Raw genomic sequence first — 19,982 nt, forward strand, 5'->3', positions numbered from 1 at the left:
ATAAGCAGTCTACTCTCATGAATATGGAAGGGCAGAGTCTGGCCAATAAGAAAGTTAACTAAAGGAAAAGTAATTCCCACCGCCTCTTCCCACCTTAATGACATTTTTATCTTGCTTTATGCCACAGATTTAACAAAATCTGTCACATATTCTCTTATTAACAGAGCTTTTATTTAATTTTTTAACATGGGGCCTCATGTAGCCCAGGATGACCTCAAATTCAGTATGCAGCAAAAGCAAGCCTCAGGATAACCTTGAACTTCTGATCTTCCAGTCTCCCTGTCACAGGATTATAAGTAAGCCTCCTCACACCAAGTTTTATGCAGGACTGGAGACTGAATCCAGGGCAAGCACTCTGTGAACAAAGCAACATTCCCAACCCAGAAGCATCCTTTTTGTAATTAATATTTGGTGAACAACTTGGTTTTGTTTGTTTGTAGTATTGGGGAGGAAACCCAGGACCACAAGAATACTAAACAGGCATTCCCTCTGCACCACCAGCCCCCTTCGGTTGGTCATGTTATTCCCCTTTTAATTTTTATTTTCATTTATTTACCCATTTGTGTGTGTGTGTGTGTCTGTGTGTGTGTGTGTGTGTGTGTGTGTGTGTGAGCATGTGCATGCCACAGTGTGCAAATTGAGGTCAGAGGGTAACTTATTGGAGTCTGTTCACTCTTTCCACCATGTGAGTTCTAGGATCAAAGCCAGGTTGTCAGGATTGACAGCAGGAGCCCTTACCTACTGAGTCATCTTGCAGACTCCCACATATTTCCCACTTAAAAAATAAGGTCGCATGGGGTTAAAAAGTACTGAACTAATTATGATTGATTTTTGATTGACTGGTGTTAGAAAGGAAGGAGGGAGGCTGAGGTGCTCCTCTACGGCTGGTCATCCCTCTGTCCACTAAAACTACGCTGGCATCTCTCCGTCCTAGTGAGACACCAGCCAGATACTACCATTCTCAGGAGAGAGCAGCACTCAAGAGTTTTCCTTAAGAATCTGGCAAGGAATGACAGAGTGCAGGCCAGAGGTGCTAGGAATGTGCCACCCACCACTAGTGAACTGCAACTCTGCTGTGGTGGTGAGTGTTGACAGAGTCTGGGAGACAGGGAATAGCTACTTTCCATTATGATTATGTAGCCCTATATGGGAAAAATCTGACACCCAGATAGCCAATAATTAAAAACGGCTTTTTCCCCCTTTTGCAGTAACCATGCAGATTTAATGTCTTTAGGGATAATTGAAAAGTGTTTACCTTTCCTTAGTCCCCAAGTCTGTGAAGTATGTTTCAGTGTCAAGTGTGAGCCAACATGGAAGACAGTGTTGTGGGATTCTGTATGCTCATATGGTGATGTCAATGGCTACTGTATTTATGTTAAATCCCAATAATTCTATACTCTCAGCACAGATTATTTCCAACACATTTCCCCCCCTCTGGCTCTGCAGATTGAACCTAGTTCTCACACACACAATGAGAATTCCAATCGCACCCTTTGTTAATAGAAGCAGGAATCTACTAGTCATACCCTTTCAGTGGATCCTGGACTAGAGAACACTTCAGGAAAACTGATGTCTAGTTTTTAGTCAAAAATAATGAATTACTGTAACACATATCAATAGCTAATCAAGTTTTATGGCACAGTGGACACAATGCCCTTCTTTTCTGTACATGACCACCATTGTTTGTCTTTCCACAACAAGTCAACAAGAGGGAATCAAGCTTCCACCGAGATCATTAATCTTTTTAAACAAATATGAAATTTGGTAGTGTTTTACAGGCTAAAGGGAAAAATTCAGAGAATATCTAGATTAACCAAAGGACACTTTATGGCCATCAGAGAAGAGCCCTGAAGGAAGGGTACGGGCGGGCGGGTTGTTTTAGGTCCTTGAAAAGGCATCAAGTTGAAGAAACCAGGTTTTTGTCTTTTTTTTTTTTTTTTTTTAATTTCCTTAAGCAGACTCGTAAGTATTCTTTCTCTGGTCGTTGCACATCTGCCCCATGACTCAATAATCCAAGTTCCTTCCTGAGTCTGTGAAATCTCTTGTCCAGGATTCAGAGGAAGGTGGGGACACTGAGCATCCGGGCTGGGTCCCAGCAAGTTTCTAACACTATTGTGATGAGAGTTGTTTTCCAGCATATCCTATATTTTACAATATATCACCAGTGCACATTTCCCCCACATTTTAATCCTTCAACATCAAGAGATGAGAGAAAAGGAACTGAAGATTTCTGGAAAGTGGGTGATGACTGTGAGCCTGGGAAGTTAGGAGAAGGCATGCTGTTCCTCTAGGATCAAAATAAAATATATTCAGGTGTTTTCTGAATTTCCAAGACCTGCCTTATGAAGAAATGTTCTCTAATATAAAACCACAATAATAAACACATGTGTATGGATATAAATATGCATATACAATAGGCTGAATGCATATATACTTACTTTTATAAATGTTTTCACCAACTGTGTACATTTTACTTATTATGTATTTTTTTTTTTTGAGCTGAGGATCGAACCCAGGGCCTTGTGCTTGCTAGGCAAGTGCTCTACCACTGAGCTAAATCCCCAACCACTTATTATGTATTTATGTGTTTATTTATCGTTGTGAAGGGTCTTATTATGTAGTCAGGCTGACATGAACTAGTCATCCTCCTTCCTCAGCCCCCTGAGTTCTGGGGTACAGGCTCTAGATACATATTGATGTACGTCTGTTTTCACAACACGTCTGCACACTGGTGACCAGTAATTGGCCAAATGGACTTTCCCCACTACCTCTTCCTTCACCGGTCTTCTTACACCTGTTGTTCAGATAACCACCCACTTATACTCATCTATTTATTTAAACTGTACTTTCCTATTCTCAGATCTTTAAAATCTCCCCATCTCTGCTCCTGACCCTCTCTCCCAGCTCCAACCCTCACCCAAGCTACTACTGTCTCCTTTCCTAATGATTTGCTTTCTGTTGTGAGGAACATGGCCTTAGATGTTGCTAGAATGCACTGGAGTGAGGCATGTGATACACCAATCCTAAACAAAGGAGAAGCCCAACACTTAGAAAGGGATCCAGGAAGGTCTAGGAAACACAAAAATCCTTGAAATTGTGAAGTTGCCTTCTTTTGAATGAAAGGATTTCAGTATCATTCCTTTTCTTAATCTGTCTTGCCCACCTTTCTGCTAAAATGTTATTATTTCTTCTTGTTTGGGCCAACTGCTTCGTATCTCATCAATGTTGCTTTCTACTGCAGCTGTACAGCATCGCAGCTCCATTATGAAACTTTGGTGGGGTTGACCCAGAAACTCAACAACATGACATTGTTCTCTGGGGAGATGCATCTTAATCTCAGGTCAACAGCTGATAAATGGTCTTGCAGGAATGTTTGGCTGCCTGTGGGTAAGCATCCAAGGACATAGATACAGAGTCTACGAATATAGAGTTGATGTGACTGCGTGCTTAGAAAAGAGGTACTTATGGGTGTCTTTAATGGCTAATCTTGGTTATCAACTTGACTACATGTGGAATTCTAACTAAAGCTCAAGCAGCTGGGCACACCTGTGATGGATTTTTCTTGGCTGGATCATTTGAGGTCAGAAGACCTACTCTAAATCTGGATACACCTTCTGGTGGCAGGCCAAATAAAAGGACTTAGAAGAAGGAAGATTTTGTTTTGTGTCTGCTTGCCCTCACTCTCACTGGACAGTTCATCTATCCTGTTCTTGATCTATTTCTTATCTGGTGTTGGAACCCACTTCTTCAAGATTCCAGTGTAAACCAGAAATCTGAAGCTCTCTGAGACACTGGGACTGCTGAGACATCCAGTCCTGAGGGCTGAACAAACTTTATGTCAGGAGACAGCCATTGTTGAACTGCTTGGACCACAGCACGTAAGCCACCAAATATATATGGGACTTTTTAGATTCCTTTAGAGGTTTATTTGCTTCCTTTAGAGAGCCCTGACTAATACAATGTCCCACCACAAAAGCTTATTAGTTCAATGAATTGGCAGTGGCACATGCCATTGACGAAACCCATCCCTGCATGATGGCTTTATAAAAAGAAGTTGACAACACAACTGATCCTTTGCCTTGGTGGCTCTGGGTTAGCCAATGTTTCTGAACTCTCTCCAACTCCTCAGTGAAGTTTACCATTCTATGCTCTCCCTCCAAAGTCTGAATTTTGGCATGTCTGGACAGCAGTTTGAGCTCTCTGCCCTGCTTTTGCAAGAAACAAGGGGCCAGGCTGGTGTCAGGAAGCATTCAGTGCGGTCTGACTTCTCCCACCAAGCATCTCCTATGTCCTGCATGTGGCAAATCCATCGCTATACTATCCCTATCCTTGCCTCCCTCATCTCTCTCAGGAGAGGATGGGACAATGGATCTCTATGTCTCCTAGTCCCTAAAAGACTAGTCTGCTGTCATATCACTGCTTTCTGCCTTTCGCGCCATTGTGTGTGTGTGTGTGTGTGTGTGTGTGTGTGTGTGTGTGTGAACATTTGCCCAGGGTTGACATGATCCAAATACAAGTGATGGGCAACCCTGTGCCAGCTGCGCCATTCTCTGACTGAAGCTCTGAAGCTCCTGCACCAGCCTGGGTCCAGGTGCACGCAGCCTTCTCCCTCCAGAAGGAAGCCTGTTCTCTCCGAGGACCCAGCGATGTCGGGCGGTGGGCGGAGCGATGCTGGGCGGTGGGCGGGGCGATGCGGGGCGGGCGGGCGGGGCGAGCGGCTGCGCTCCGAGCATGCTCCGGCGGGTGGTAGCAGGCAGGGCGGCTCGTGCTGGTCCCCGACCGGCCGGAGCGGCAGCGGCTGCGGCGCGGGACAGTATGCGGGAACCGCTCGGTAAGTCCTGGCCGCGGTCCGTTTGGCTCGCTCCCACGGCGTCCCGCGGGCCCCGCCTCAGCCTCCCGCGCGCGCCCCCAACTTCTCTAGCCCGGACATTGTCGGGTCCCTGCCTCGGCGAGAGGGGACGGCCCGCGCCGCGGGTGGCAGCCCGCCCCCACGTCCCGAGAGCTGCTGCGGTCCCCGTTCAGGTGCCCGGGCGGGGAGGAGGCCGGGCTGGCTTTGGCTCCCGTGGGCGCGGGTCTCGCGTGGGCCTCCTCCTCGTCCGGTGCAGCGACCTGGCGGACCGTCCATCCCAGGACTGACAGCCCGGGTTCCCACGACGCCCTGGCCCGCAGGACCGGCGGTGGGACGTCGGGAGTGGCCGCGCCCGCTCGGGTCCCCGCCCGGCCCCGCCACCCGCCGGGGAGTGGCTGGCAGTCCGCTAAGCGGCTCAACGGGACAGAGCCGCCCGCGTCCCCACGCCCAGATCAGCCACAGCCTCCTCGCGCCACCCCCAGACCCGGTGACCCGGGACCCCGGCCTCCGACGCACCCGCACTCCCCCCCCCCCCCCCCACTCCACCCCTGTGTCTCTGGTTGAGCGCCTCTGGTTCCTTTTGGGGAGGAAAATAATCTTAGCGGGGAACTTCAGCCAGCTCAGCCTGGCTGTGCCCCAGCCCGGTCTCTTCCATGCTCCGCTGTGGTCTCTCTGCCCAAGTCTGCGTGGCTGGCCCTGCTTGGAACACACAACTCCCAGGCTTTTCCTGTCCCGGACAGTTTAATCTGTTTCTCCCACAGATTCGTGTTTTTCTTTCTTTGGATTTTTGTCTTTTCAGGCTCGCAAAGAAAAGATATCTAGGGATTGGGAGTGAGCGTTAGAAGATGGGAGGAGCCCTGAGAGGGAGGTGAGAGGTGGGATTCTGGCATCCAGAAACACTTTGCATGGAAGATAGGAAAGAAAAAGTAGACTATATTCAGTGGCGTAATCACAGCCCAAATAGATAAAACTCCAGGAACCAGTCTTTTGTCAGGTGGACCAAGACCATCGAACATAACAGGAACAGGACTTTCCGAGTCTTGTAGAGGTTTCGTTTCATAGGAGTTGTGTTGGAATTTTTTTTTTTTCCTGTGAAATTGGGAGTTTGAAAATTTTCTTTGGTTTTCCATAATCAGAGTCTTTGGACTTATCTTGATAGTAGCTCTAATCTTTATCATCCCTTGAACAAACTTCCTAAAGGTCTCTCCCTGTGACACTGGGCAGACCACTATGGGGCAAACTTTCACTCCTGCAGTGGGCAAGCAAATATTTGTTGAACAGAGGCCTTTAATCTGTGGGGCCTTCCTCCTGCAAACCCTCTGCTGCTGAGCCTGGTGAGGGCCCAGAGGGCTCTGGGGACTTAGGGAGATAGGGTAGAGGAAGAAGTCTGTTGTAGGGAGGGAGAAGTTTGTTTTCCAGCCTTTTGGAACATAGGCCATGCCTGAGCAGCCACAAGCTCTGGAGTGCTTGACCGGCTCATCAGAGTTATCTGATAACTCATCAGAGAGGTCATGGCTTCCAGAGGCCAGCTGGGTATTGTTCCCTCACTATAAAAAGTTAACTAGCCTTTGGAGCTAGGCAAGGAAATGGGCAAGATAATGGGTCAGTTTTTTTCAGTTAAAAATCAAAACAAACAAACAAACAAAAACCAAACAAGTCTGTGAAGATAGTAGAAATCTGCTTTGTGGGATGCAATTTAAAGATAGATCTGGTCTGTACTGTCAGCACCGAAGTCAGTGGCTCCTGCAGGTCCCCTGTCCTTGCTGGGAGAGTTAGCTCCTGTGGAAGCAAACAGGGAGCATGGTCGGAGGCCAGTTTCTGTGTTAATGAGCTTGGCCAGACTTGACGGTAATTAATCTGGAGAGTTCAGAACACAGTGTTGGGCTGAAACGATTGTTCTGTTGTGGGTTTTACTTGATAAGCCAAGGCTTTATCTCTGAACCCCACCCCCACCCCCACTTCCCCCAGGGCTGGGGCTAAATCCTTGCTGCAGTTCCTTTTGGTTATAGCAGATGTTCGTTTTTACCTCTTGGGTGGGAAGGGTTATCTCCTTAGTGGAGCCTTGGCTTCCAGAGCCTGGCTGGCTTGGTGAATGCTGAGGGAAAGGGAGACCCACCTTCTGGCTCTTTACTTTATCCTTTAAACACAGAACCCCCTCCCCTCTACACCATTTATATTAATTTGCATTTGGAGGATCTTATTTAAAATGTACTTATTACTTTTACTTCCTATAACTGTATTTCCTGACGACTTTTAGAGGGTGTGATTCAGATGCACGAAGATACATTATTAGACTATTTTCTTACGAGGCTTTGGCTGTGGTTAGTTATCCCTTTCTAACATGACTGACGAAGCCTGGCTCTTCTGCATGGTCATACTGTTATGAGCAGGCACTAAAAGACACGTCAAAGAAGTCAAGAAACGAGACTGGAATGGAGCATCTGCTGGGGGTAGGGGAATCAAGGGGAATCAAGAGAGGGACACAACAATTGTCACAGGGGAGGGGGGGGTCACTGGGAACCTTCTCTTTTTTTGCCGATCACTGAATTTTGTAGTGTTTACTTTTGAAATAACTTCATGGCTTTTATAATTAGTAAAAATTACATGAACTAATTTGAGCCTTCACATTTTTATAAAATGTCTTTTTATTCTAAAGGTATTTTTAAATTAAAAGAAAAATACATGACAAGTGTACTAGAAACTTGTCCTGGGACAGCTGGCAGATGATAATGGGATAAAATTGGAAAATTACAAACTGTTGCAGATTTTACATTTTCTCCCAAACAGAATATTAGAAAGAAAAAAATCTTACTTGGTTTTGTCTTTTCTTAATGACTCCTAATCTTTTAGAAATGTCAGTGAGGTACTTAGAGTCTCATAAAAATGGAGTAAAGTAACCAAAGTACTAGTTATATGACACAGAACTTAGGGGTGTGTGTGTGTGTGTGTGTGTGTGTGTGTGTGTGTGTGTGTGTGTGTGTCTGTCTGTCTGTCTGTCTCCCCGACCCTAGTGGAGAAAAAGGAAAAGTAGAGTTAGAAGAGGTAGTACTTATTTAAAAACTGAAGCACAGGGCATCTGACACTGTTCCCCTTTCTTTCCTTTAAAACCCACTTTCTCAGCAGCAGTCCCCCTCAATGCCATTAGCAGTGTGCCAAGACCATTTTATTATTTATTTATCTATTTATTTATTTATTTATTTATTTATTTATTTATTTGAGCTGAGGATCGAACCCAGGGCCTTGTGCTTGCTAGGCAAGCGCTCTACCACTGAGCTAAATCCCCAACCCTTCACTTTTTATTTTAGACCAATTTTCCATCCGTATTTTTTCCCTTTTACCTTAGGAAAAGTCAGTTCAGTGATGCTTGCCTTACCAAAATGATTACATCACAGATGGCTCCTCATGGTGTCCACACGTTGAACGACTTGGGAACAAGTTCCTGAGAACTTCTTGTCTCAGGACTTAAACTGGAATTGTGCAGTTACTTATTTAGTAATTAAGACTAGCGAGGGAAATGACAGCCCCATTGTTCGTCATGAAACACACAGTTCTTCCTTCCACTGGGGGAGAAAGCCACAGAGAAGACTTTACAAATGCACTTACCATTAACAGCATATCCCATTCTGGCTTGTTTTCTGGCTTGGCTATTTACTCCTTGTTTAAAGAAAGCACTTTGTTATATATTAATCATAACATTAGACCTAAATGTTGTCAGTTGAGGAAATATTTACACTGAGCTGCCAACAGTTTAAGGGACCAATTACATCTTAAGTGTGGAATGTCAGTGGATACAACTGAGGAGTTTGGGGGTATTTTTTAGGGAGGAACATTGTCTGAGGAACTGTTAGAATGCAAGTTGTGGTCTTGTGTTGGGTTTTATCTTCAGAGCATATGACTTGAGTGCTGGTTAATGATAAAATAGTATATTGGGCTGGAAAGATGGCTCAGTGGTTAAGAATACTGACTGCTCTTGCAGAGGATCCAAGTTCAATTCTCTGCTCCCTTGTCAGGTGTAACATTTCTCTGTGCCTCAAATGCCTGAAAATATAAATTTGTACATTTGTTTGTGCAAACTTCAGCTCTCAATGTACTTAATGTCCCATCAAACATTTAATTCAACATATTATCATGAATAAAATTGTATAAATAGCATTACATTTATATGCGGGTACCTCTGCTTATGTCATTAGGATGGGTCCCAAGAAGTACAACTGTCAGTCCATAGAATTTCAGAGCTCTTGCTACTTGATCTGATCATTTGCTTGCTTTGTTTTCCTGAGATAGATTTTAGCTGTGTGGTCCAGGCTGATTTGTCAAACCTCTTGACTCAGCCTCCTATTGGTTAAAGGCAGGTATCATCCAGTGGGGCTCCTAATCACTGTTGGAAAACGAACTATCTGTTTGCACACAGCCATCCCACACATTCAAAACACACAGATTGCTGTACCCTCATCAGCAACAAACATGCTTCTACAAACGTTTGGGGCTTGAGAGGTGGTTCAGTAGTTTAGAGAGTGTCTTGCTCTTGCAGAGAACCCAATGGTAAGGTCAGTTCCCTGCACACATAGCAGGTGGCTTCAACTGCTTGACACCCCCTTCTGGTGCTCCAAAGGCACATACACACGTACACATAAATAAAAAAAAAAAATTTTAAGCTTTGATAATCTGGAGATATGAATGGTCACAGTTTGGTTTAGTTTATGTATCTTCAGCAATTTGGCTTAATTTTTATTCGATTTTAGATGAGTGAATTTCTCTCAGATTTGTAGTTGGGTATTTGTCTCTTAATGTTCAGATCATGTTCTAAGCAAATTTTTAAAACAAAAGTTCAGGTTTTGGTAATGAGTTTATTGATATTTTGTTCTCTTTACTGCCTTAGGAAGGTTTATAACTGCAAATATGAAAATAAAAATGTTATTTTTACAAATGAGAAGGGAGAAGAAATTGATAACTGTTAAATGGCATCTGTTTACTGCTCTGTACTCCAAGTGATGGGACTTTGCATGATTGAAGTAATACCACCAGAGTTTTAGCATCATCGCCATGGAGGGTGGGAACGAGTGGGTTTTGTTTTTATATTCTCCAGGGCCCAAAGCCAGCACACCCAGTGTCTTTCATACCCAGTTCTAAACACATACCTTGATGACTTAGAGTAGAGCAAGTATGCTATTTGGGACGAAGAATTGCTGGTTGCAGAGGCACAATTCTGTTCACTGTGTGGCCATTTGCCTCTGCTATCTTGGGTAGCCTCTGCATGGGTGTTAATGAGGCCAAGGTCAGAGGTTCTATCTGCATATGACCTATTTAGCTTTGTTCTATGTCATGGCCACAAGCTGTACTCTTGTTTTGTTTTGTTTGTTTGTTTGTTTGTTTGTTTCTTTTCTGTGGTTACCTGACTGGGAAATAATGTGCTGTTTATCACATGAGAGACAGGTTGGAGGGAGGTCCAGATTTCCAGAGCCGTGAAAAGCTTAAATACATCAACTTGGCTGTCCAGTGTGCTCCTTCAGGGATCTAAAGCTCTGTTTTCTCCTGCAGTGTCCTGGGCTCCATCTTCACACACACACACACACACACACACACACACACACACACACACACCACACAAAACACACAACTCAAACACAGCTCACACAGACAAAACACCCAACTAAACACACAACTCATACACAAACTCTCACACAAACACACACAACTCAAACACAGAAACACAACTCATACACGAGCACAGACACACTCGTGTACAGACTCTCTTACACATATATACTGTGACACAAAACTCACATGCTAACATGCAGACACACTCCTCTCTCTCTCTCTCTCTCTCTCTCTCTCTCTCTCTCTCTCTCTCTCTCTCTCTCTCTCTCTCTCTCTCTCTCTCTCTCTCTCACACACACACACACACACACACACACACACACACACACACACACCCCTCCCCCTCTATATCACCTACACCCCACTACATGCACACTTACAGTGTGGGGTGGGAAGCACAGCTCCATCCTAAGGCAAGGGCATTGTGAGCAGCAGTTTCCAGTTTCATGATTCAGTCATTTGAATACTAAGGACACAGCTGATAGAGGACTCAGAAATTTATCACGGTAAGTTGGTCTAAGTCAATGGCTCTCAACCTTTCTAACACTACCAGCCCTTTAATACAGTTCCGCATGCTGGCCTGACTCCCAACCATACCATTATTTTGTTGCTACTTCATAACTGTAATTTTTCTACTATTATGAACTGAACTGTAATGCAAATATCTGATATGTGACCCCATAGGGTCGTGACCCATAGGTTGAAAACAATTGGTCTAAGTGGTTTCACTCGGGTTCTTTGAAAAGGACAAAACCTGGACTTTGATATATAAAAATAAATCATTCATAGCGATTGGGAGGACAAGGAAAATTTTGGGAATGTGTGGCATCTTAGTTTAGGGTTACTGTTGCTGTGATGAAACACTGAAAGGGTTTACTTCATTCACAGTTCATCATCAAAAGCAGTCAGGGCAGAGACTCAGGCAGTGCTGGGCCTGGGGGCAGGAGCTGGTGCCGAGGCCATGGAGGAGTGCTGCTCACTGGCTTGCTCCCCATTACTTGCTTAGCCTGCTCTCTTATAGAACCCATGACCACTAGCCCAAGGGTGTCTCCATCTACAATGAGCAGGGCCCTCCCCTATCAATCACCAATTAAGAAAATGCCCTGCAGGCTTGCCTGCACCCTAACCTTGTGGAGGCATTCTCTCAATTGAGGCCCCTCCTCTCTGATGACTCTAGCATGGGTCAAATTGACATCAGACTAGCCAGTACTAGTGGGTTGCATCAGAATCAAACTGTTTGTTTTCTTCTGAAACAAAAATACTTTCTACAAATGGGTTGACTGCTGTCTTAGTCACGCCAACTCCAAAACACATGGCTTTTTTTTTTTTTTTTTTTTTACAAGCTTACTCCTGTTCCTGTCCTTTTCTCCACCAGCTCCCCTGCATGTTACAGTCAAAGGGGTTTCTAGCTCTTTCTCTGCTCTTCTTTACCACTTTGGCCCTTTCCTTTCCCATCAGGTTCGCCATACAGCAGCAGTCTTACACTTCCCCAAGCTCGCTGGCAGTTCCCCAGTGGCTATGCAGAGTCCAGACTGTTGGTGTGGCGGGTAGCAGTGGTTGTTTCTAGGCAGCTGCTTTCTTTTTCTTTAAGAATGCAGGGTCTCTGTTGGTGCCCCTTTCTCATTTGGCATGGATGTCCTCCTGGTTTGTCTGGTTTTGTTTTTGGTTTTACATAACAAAGCTTACTGAGGAAGAACCTGAAATCCGCAGTGACTTAAGTGGCCTGTGAAGGTCGCCATACAGGTGTATTTCTGAGTAGCTCACTTTGTTGTGTGTCTTAAAATGAACACTAGTATTGCCATGGAGGTGGACCTTCATCAAAACAGTAAAGCAGGAGTTCTTTTTAAACACATAGCTGTAAGCGTCATGCCACCACATCCTTTTCTTTCGTTGTTTGTTTATGCATGATTTGGTAAGCCAGGAAACTGGTTAATGGGAAGGAGGGAGATATGTGGAGGGATCTACATATTACCTGGATTGCCATGCTAGACAGACCTGGATAAACCTACCAACTGCCATTTAGAATTTGTGCAATCTTGAATGTGTAGGCTCAGTACCCTCATCTGTGAAGTGGAAATAGCCATGTCTATATCAGGCTCTTTCTGGGAATTCAAAGGGACATAAGTATGCCAGGCAGCTAATGCAGCCTCTGGCACCTGGCAGACACAGGTTGTCCATTCTGTCTCTCAGGTGCCCCGAGATTGCACGCTTACATACAATATTACAATGCAAGGTTCTCTCTCTCTCTCTCTCTCTCTCTCTCTCTCTCTCTCTCTCTCTCTGTGTGTGTGTGTGTGTGTGTGTGTGTCTCAGATTTATTACTATTTTTAAAGTGTTTCTACTTTTTAAAGCTATGTGTGTAATGTTTGTGTGCATGTATGGGTATGTGCATGTGAGTGCAGGTGCCCTTGGCGACCAGAGGTGTTAGATCCCCTGGAGTCGGAGTTACAGACAGTTGTGAGCCACCCAACATGGTTAGGGGCACTTACTGACCTTCCAGCGAGTTTTCTGGAAGGTCAGTAAGTGCCCCTAACCAGTGAGGCATCTCTCTCTACCCTAAAGATTTATTATTTTTTAACGTGTGTGTGTGTATGTGTGAGTGTGTGCACACACGCGTGTGTGTGCGTGTGTGCCCACCCTAAAGATTTATTATTTTTTAACGTGTGTGTGTGTGTGTGCGTGTGTGTGTGCATGCCCGCCCTAAAGATTTATTATTTTTTAACGTGAGTGCACGTGAGAGTGCCAGACTCCTGATATGGGTGTCAGGAAGCAGCCACCTTAGGTCCTCTGAGAGAACAGTGACACTCCTGACTTGAACCATTTCTCCAGCCCTGCACAAACACTTTTCTGGTGATTGGTAGAGAGAGTTTGCTGGGGTTAAGGGGCCAGGAGAATAAGGAACAAGTTAACTATGACTAGAAGTGTGTTGTGGACCTACTGCGGGGTGTTTTGAGCAGTTCATAGCTGGTCACAAACATTCCCAAGGGGGAGCAGTGGGACAGTAAACTGCAAACTAGATCTCATGAGTGAGTCACAAAGCCCAGAGAGAAAACCCTGGCTCCTCAGCCCTCCTCTTCTCTAGCTTTACCTCCTTCTCCACCTAAAGGAGAGCCTGCATGCTAAGGAGCATTTCTTTTTTGGGCCCATCTCATGAAAGCATAATTTAAAACAGTCCAATAGAGGTAAACAAAGGGTGTTTGGGGCTAAACCCGGCCTTCCCTCCCATCCAGTGTTGTGTCTGGTTTCTGTGTTGTTGTTGTTTTCATTGAAATATAATGTTTGTTCTCTCTGTCTGTTTGTCTGTCTGTCTGTCTCTGACACTGGTCTCACTCTAGTTGCCTTGAACATGCACAGATCTCCTCACCGTCCTTTCCCAAGTACTGGCAACTCCACACCTCCTTCATTTACTTTTTTCATTTTATGTTTTTAAAAGATCTATTTTATATGCATGAGTGTTTTGCACATGCGTGTCTTCACCACGTGTGTGCAGTTTCGGGTCCTCTGGAAGAGCAGGCAGTGCTCCAGCCCACTGCACCTGCCTTTAAATGTTTAAAAGACAGGAATGAATTTCCCAAAGTTTGTGTTATCTTAACTATTCTTAGAATGTTAATTACATGCTCAGCAAGAAAAGAGAATTTTCTAGAGACCCAGTATTTCTTCTTTGTGTATGCTGCCTTGCAAAGTTTGTTTTAATGAAAAGCCTTGTTTGACTTAGTCCAAGTTTTACAAGACCAAACTAGAGAAGAGCCTGTGGCTGAAGGCTGGGTCACCCTTGATTCCTCTCATGCCACTGGGTCTGGCAGCCATGACTAAGTCAGCATTGCCCTAGCTCTTGGGGACACCTGTCCTCTCTGGGGTAAGAAAATGAGGCACCCTAATACACGAAAACGTGGGTCTTCATGATGTTACAGCCACACACACTTCATAATCTGCCCTCCACCTCAGCTGCTGGAGTAGACCATCTGCAATGGCCTCCCTCCAAGACAAGAGACAGCCAGATCTCTGTCCCTGGGACACACGTCCCTTCACTAGTGGGTCAGTTCCCACTGTGGTGCAGTCCCTTGAGGAATGTCGGAACAACAGAAAAGCCCAATACATGCAGACACCCAGAGTGAGAGTGGCAGCCTGGAAGATTTACTTCACTTCCCCGGCCCTCTGGGCTCTTCTGCATGCTGGCTATGCCAGTCGGTGGTGGTTGGGGACCCTCAGGTTCAAGCTGCAGCAGATCCCCGTTGAGTGAGGGAGGAAGGAAGTGATGGTACCGTTTTTCGGGAGAATTGTTTCTTCTTCCAGTGGAGCTCTGTAGACCAGAAAAGCAGCAACATGTGGTGGCTAGGACCTTCCTGAAAAGCCAAATTCGGATGGGTGAGAACAGCTTTATTTGCTATTGAGAGAAGAGCAAGGAACTTGTTAGGCCAAGGAGTTTCTTACAGAGTAATAGCATTACTGAACTTGAACATACTTCAGAGGTCATCTTGCCTCACACTCTGATGACCATCAGAGGGATGGCATCTACACTGAGGTTCTTTCAAACTCGTGCTTCGTGAAGTTATTCACTAGGTCATGACCACCATTCTTAAGAAGTGAAATAGTAACTATCTTCATCACTTTCTAGGTATTTCCATATCAAGAAATAAATGTAGCTAAATCTATCAGTTACTTGTCTCATTGCTATGACCAAATATCTAACAAAGAATGACTTTGATTTTGACACATGCTTGAGAAGACACATTCCATCATGGCAGTGAAGGCATGTAGCCACAGGTTAATGGAGCTGCTTGTTCATATCATACTGGGTCAGAGAGCCGAGAACTCAGGCTGGAACTGGGGTGGGGCTATCACCCACTGGTCTCACCCCCAGATTATTCTTTATAGGCCTAAGCCTCTCAAAATAGGACCAACAATTGGAGAAGTGTCCAAAACACATGAGCCTGTGAGCAATATCTCTCACTCATACCCTAACAGGACTCCCCAAAAATATCTTTTTTTTTTTTTTTTAAATCTGAGACAGGGACTCAACATTGTATCCTAGCTGACCTGGAATTTACTAGATATCCAAGGTTGGCCTTGAACTTGGGACAGTCCTCCTGTCTCAGCTTCCTGAGTGCTGAGACATGAGCCACCATGTCTGACTAAGAAGACATTTATTGAATGAACTGGCTGCAAAATAATACAGAGTGCAACCTGGGCAGAGGTTTTGTTTGACTGAGAACCTTCCAGAGGCCTTGTCAATCCCTTGAGATTAGGTAGGGTCTCTTTCCAGTCATCCTGCCTTCATCCATGTTCTTCAACCCCATGGGATAGGTGACAAGCTCCCATCATGTCTCTAACACACATATGCCTAGTTTTAATTGCCTGCTCTCTGTTCAGTCAAACAGTACAGACAAAGAATGTGTTCTTCATTATCAGTTCAGAGCTTGGTACATACTATGCTCCTAGGAAACGTGTCTTAATGTTTGTTCTTACAAAGCAATATTCCATTCTTGGTTATTGAAGAGGCTGAGTATAGAGTATATGGTGATACCAAGTGAGTATGAGGTTGGAAATCAAGAACAACAAACACACCACATGATACCAAAGGAGACAGAAAAACGGTAAAAGCACATGCTGAAAATTGACAGCGTGGCATAATAATCTGTCGTATGATGTTTGCATGGTGATGTGTATGTATTCCCATTGGACTTTTAGAACAGTGCAGTAATCTGGGGAGATGGTTCGTTGCCATTTTGCATATAGGAAAGCTTGAAGTGGTTCCCCGCCCATTTCAGGGACACCACCTGAAAGAGGAGCTCACCAGACCCTGAGTTATGTCTGATCCTGTGTCGATTCAGCTCTACTCTTACCTTCCCGGGTTACAGAACAACTTTTATGACAGTGACGGCCTCAGTGTGTGTCAGCTGTTGTCATGGTGGTGTGTGAGTGACAGAATCACATGCCATTGACCTCCATGGGTGCCTGAGCCCCTTCATTGGTCTGTCTTGGTGGCCACTGCGATTAATGTGTCTGTAGTAAAGAACTGTTACCTCTTGACACAGCCCGTTCCATTTTCAAGGGAAAGTGACATGGAAGAAGCAAGCAAATGCAGCAGGTGTTAGAACACTAGTGTACAGGAAGCTGTAGGAGAGGGGTCAGGGCCTCACCCGGATGTGGAAACGAGGCAGAGGCCAGGCTGAGCTGGGTAAAGGTGAAGAGCACACCCAAAGGGCAGAAGTCTTCCATGAGCCTGCATGGAGGTGGGGCCTTTGGGGTTATGGGTAAGGTCTGTGGGTCAGCCGGTCGCTCAGCCCTGAGCACTGAAGCCTGTACTCTGCTCCCACACCCATGAATTGCAGGCCCCAGAGAGGAAAACAGGTAAGACTTTCAACATCAGAGATCCCTTGACCTCAGCCATCTGAGGTCACTTTGGCTTTGACAAGCTGGATCTCCTCTGAAAGACATATTTGCCTTAGTATGTGGGTTGTTGTCCTGTTGAAGATTTTTCTGAATATAATTGTGGGCACATGGGAATGTTGGGCTGTTTACCAAACCCCAGTGGGACAGTGACCCACATGGATGTTTTGTGCAGAAGGACTACATACAGCCATCTCTGTATGAAGGCACAGACTCCTCGTGGGTATGAGATCTTTACCCTAGGTCACCAGGCTTCTGTCTCTAAGGCATGGTTTTACTCCTGAGGCCATCAGACCCAGGGTCCATTTAAAGTGCCAAGTTCTGCACTCCCATATTGACAAATGCAATGTATCTATCCAACCCCTGACTGTTCTTCAAAATGCCCAGTACCCCTTCTCTCATTCATGCACCTATTTCACGGGTATTTCCAGAAAGCACATTAGTTGTTGGATGCCGGGGGATGCTGGGGGTGTAGCCAGCAAAAAACCTGGCCAAGTGACCTTCCCCCGCGTTCACACAGCCCCGAGTTGTGCTGCAACTTCTTTTCTCTAGTCCTTGGCCAAGGTCCTTGCTAAGCTGACTTGAACATATGTTTGTTCCTCTGGTCCTTCTTTGCTGTATAAGTGGATGGCCCATTTGCAACTCCCCAAAAGTCACACTATTGTGACTCCCCCAAAGTCACAAAGTAGTGTCAGGAACAGTGGCAGAGAGTTTTCTGTGAGGTCACCAACTCCCGAAGCTTTCCAACCTTCCAAAATGTAGATGGACACCATGCACAGTTGTAGACCTACAAAGTGTGATCATCCCTAAGCTGACCGCAGAGATGCCTCTGCTTGTGTGTTCTAATGGGTGGCATGTGCCTAGTGGTCAGCAGAACCGTGCAGGGACCCAAGGAGAATGCCCAGTGGAGTGGCTGGGGATGGAGCTCCCTAACCCGGGGTGTCCAGGCCAGGGCTAGGCCCAGTTTCTGTGACTGGCAGCTCCAACTGCTTTGCTCTTAGGATGGCTTCATCCTCTCTCTTTGATCTTCTTGCCTCTAGTTATTAACATGGGATAAGCCACTAAGTATGCTGGTCTCCAGGCCAGATTTACCCGTGGCCACCCTTGGCTGAGGGCTGGAAAACATACAAAATCACTGTGAAGAGATTTGTGTCACAAAAGTTTCCTGTGGACCCTGGCTGGTCTAGTAGCACACACCTGTGACTCCAGTGCTTGGAAACCGGGGGCACAAGAATGACAAGTTCACAAAGTCAGTGTGAACCTACCTAGTGAGTTCCCCTCTTTCCCAGACAAGGTCTAAGTATGCTTCCCCAGCAGGCCTGGGGAGGGTGTGTATCCACTTCGGTGTGGGCATTCATAAATGCAGCTCTTCGTTATCCTTTCAGTGATGGGTCCTGCCACCATGATGGTCGGAACTGGTGAGCTCTGATGACACTGCACCATGTACAGTGTGGAAGATCTCCTGATTTCTCATGGATACAAACCAGCCCGAGATGTCTCAGCACCACGGAAGGACAAACCAGAGGGATGCCGGCCAACAAGAACAAGAACCCGAGCCGGCCAAGGCCTTTTGAATGGGTATGAGGATGGCCCTACAGCTCATGCCCACAGTAAGTCGTCCCTGGGGACAGGACACGTGAGCAGCTCTGAAAGCCGCAGCAGCAAGCCAAGAGGCCACCGGGAGCGCCAAAGCACGTCTGCTTCTAGAACTCCTGAAGCAGGGTAAGCTTCGTGTTGGCCCAGCGTTTTCTTTTGACTTGGGAGTTTGGCGTTGGGTTATATGTAAGTAAATCAACTATTCCTATTTGGCTGGGTTGGGGGGAGGGGACGTGTCAAAGACAAGGCTGCATTTTGCTGGGGCTGCGTTTGGGGTCTGAGTCCTGGCTGTAGTCAGCACAGGGCTGGGTAACAGACCTCCATTCCCCATGATGTGTAAACAGATTGCACCAAGGCAGGCAGCGCCTCTCCTGACTCCACTTCTCTTCTCTTGGGAAGCGCTCAGCTGCATAGGAAGCATCCTGGAGCTTTGTAGTGCTCGGCTCATTCATGGCCACCCCTACACTCTAATATAGTGGGCTTCCTCACTGATGCATGTCAGTAGTTGGTAGATTCGGGGAGCTGGAAAGGGGTGTGTACCCCTATATTTGACCCAGCTTGCACCTGTGTTGTCCTTTGGTGCTTGTCCCATCTGAACACAGGTCTACCTGTGGGGGTTTCCTTATGATGGAAAAGGAGGGTGGGTTGGCTGGAGATTGGTGTCGAAAACAGGAATTTCAGTGAACATGAGAAGGAGCCCCACACTCTTCCAAACAACTGCAGTTCAGACCCACTAATGCCATCCCTCTGTCAAGCTGTGCTTATCTTGGGACAGGAAAAGCATATAGGAAAGCAGAGCGCTAGTGTGCAGTGTACTGTGGAGCTGGATGTAACCAGCCAGGGCAAAGTGACAGGTGAAGCTGGCATCCAAAGAAATAAACACAGTGTTGGGTTAAGTGAATGGGCAAGAACTAGCAGCCAGGCGGTGGTGGCGCACACCTTTAATCCCATCACTTAGGAGGCAGAGCCAGACAGATCTCTGTAAGTTCAAGGCCAGCCTGGTCTACAGAGTGAGATCCAGGACAGGCACCAAAACTACACAGAGGAAAAAGCCCTGTCTCCAAAAAAACAAAAACCAAAACAACTACAACAAAACAAAAATTAAAAATAAAAAAACTAGCCTTCTGTAGTCCAGGTCCGTTTTCCAGAGAGAGCCTCTTCTGACTGGCCCCCAGCTTTCAGACAGCAATGGATGGGACTCTAAAGATCATTCAGTACCTTGAATGTCGGGCAGTGACAGAGTGAGGGGGCTTCTTCTTGTCTTGTGTAGTAGAGGCAGGCTTACTTGACCAAGCCACATTCCCACGGGGGCCGGCTCAGGAGGGCCGCCATGCTGGAAGTCAGCTCACACATTTGTCGGCTGCTCTGGGGGCATGTCAGCCACATTCCTCCAGAAACCTTCCCACTGTGGGGCTCCGGAGGCAAGTTCTTCCAGACAAGTTGGCTGAGGGTTATGAGAGCTCTACTCCGGGCAAATGTGGGCATGGTGTTCTCCCTTCTGGTTTTGTGTGCCTCTGTCTTTCACCTTGACCACCGAGTACGAAGGTTG

At 46.1% G+C, this 19,982-nt stretch overlaps 1 protein-coding gene across 2 annotated transcripts in view; it reads left to right on the forward strand.

Moving 5' to 3' along the window:
- The first annotated feature begins 4,732 nt into the window (after positions 1-4,732).
- The window catches only part of Jcad (junctional cadherin 5 associated), a 40,563-nt gene continuing 25,313 nt past the window's right edge, over positions 4,733-19,982 (forward strand). Inside the window, exons 1-2 of one of the 2 annotated variants that reach the window (XM_036187665.1) lie at positions 4,733-4,831; positions 18,223-18,559. In XM_036187665.1, the coding sequence (XP_036043558.1) occupies positions 18,279-18,559 (281 nt within the window). In that variant the 5' untranslated portion in view covers positions 4,733-4,831; positions 18,223-18,278. Of the gene's footprint in view, positions 4,832-18,222; positions 18,620-19,982 lie in introns of those variants that run through there. The other variant, XM_036187666.1, reaches the window with a different exon arrangement.

Source organism: Onychomys torridus, chromosome 5 (assembly GCF_903995425.1).
Source record: "Onychomys torridus chromosome 5, mOncTor1.1, whole genome shotgun sequence".
In the NCBI taxonomy this organism is placed as follows: domain Eukaryota; kingdom Metazoa; phylum Chordata; class Mammalia; order Rodentia; family Cricetidae; genus Onychomys; species Onychomys torridus.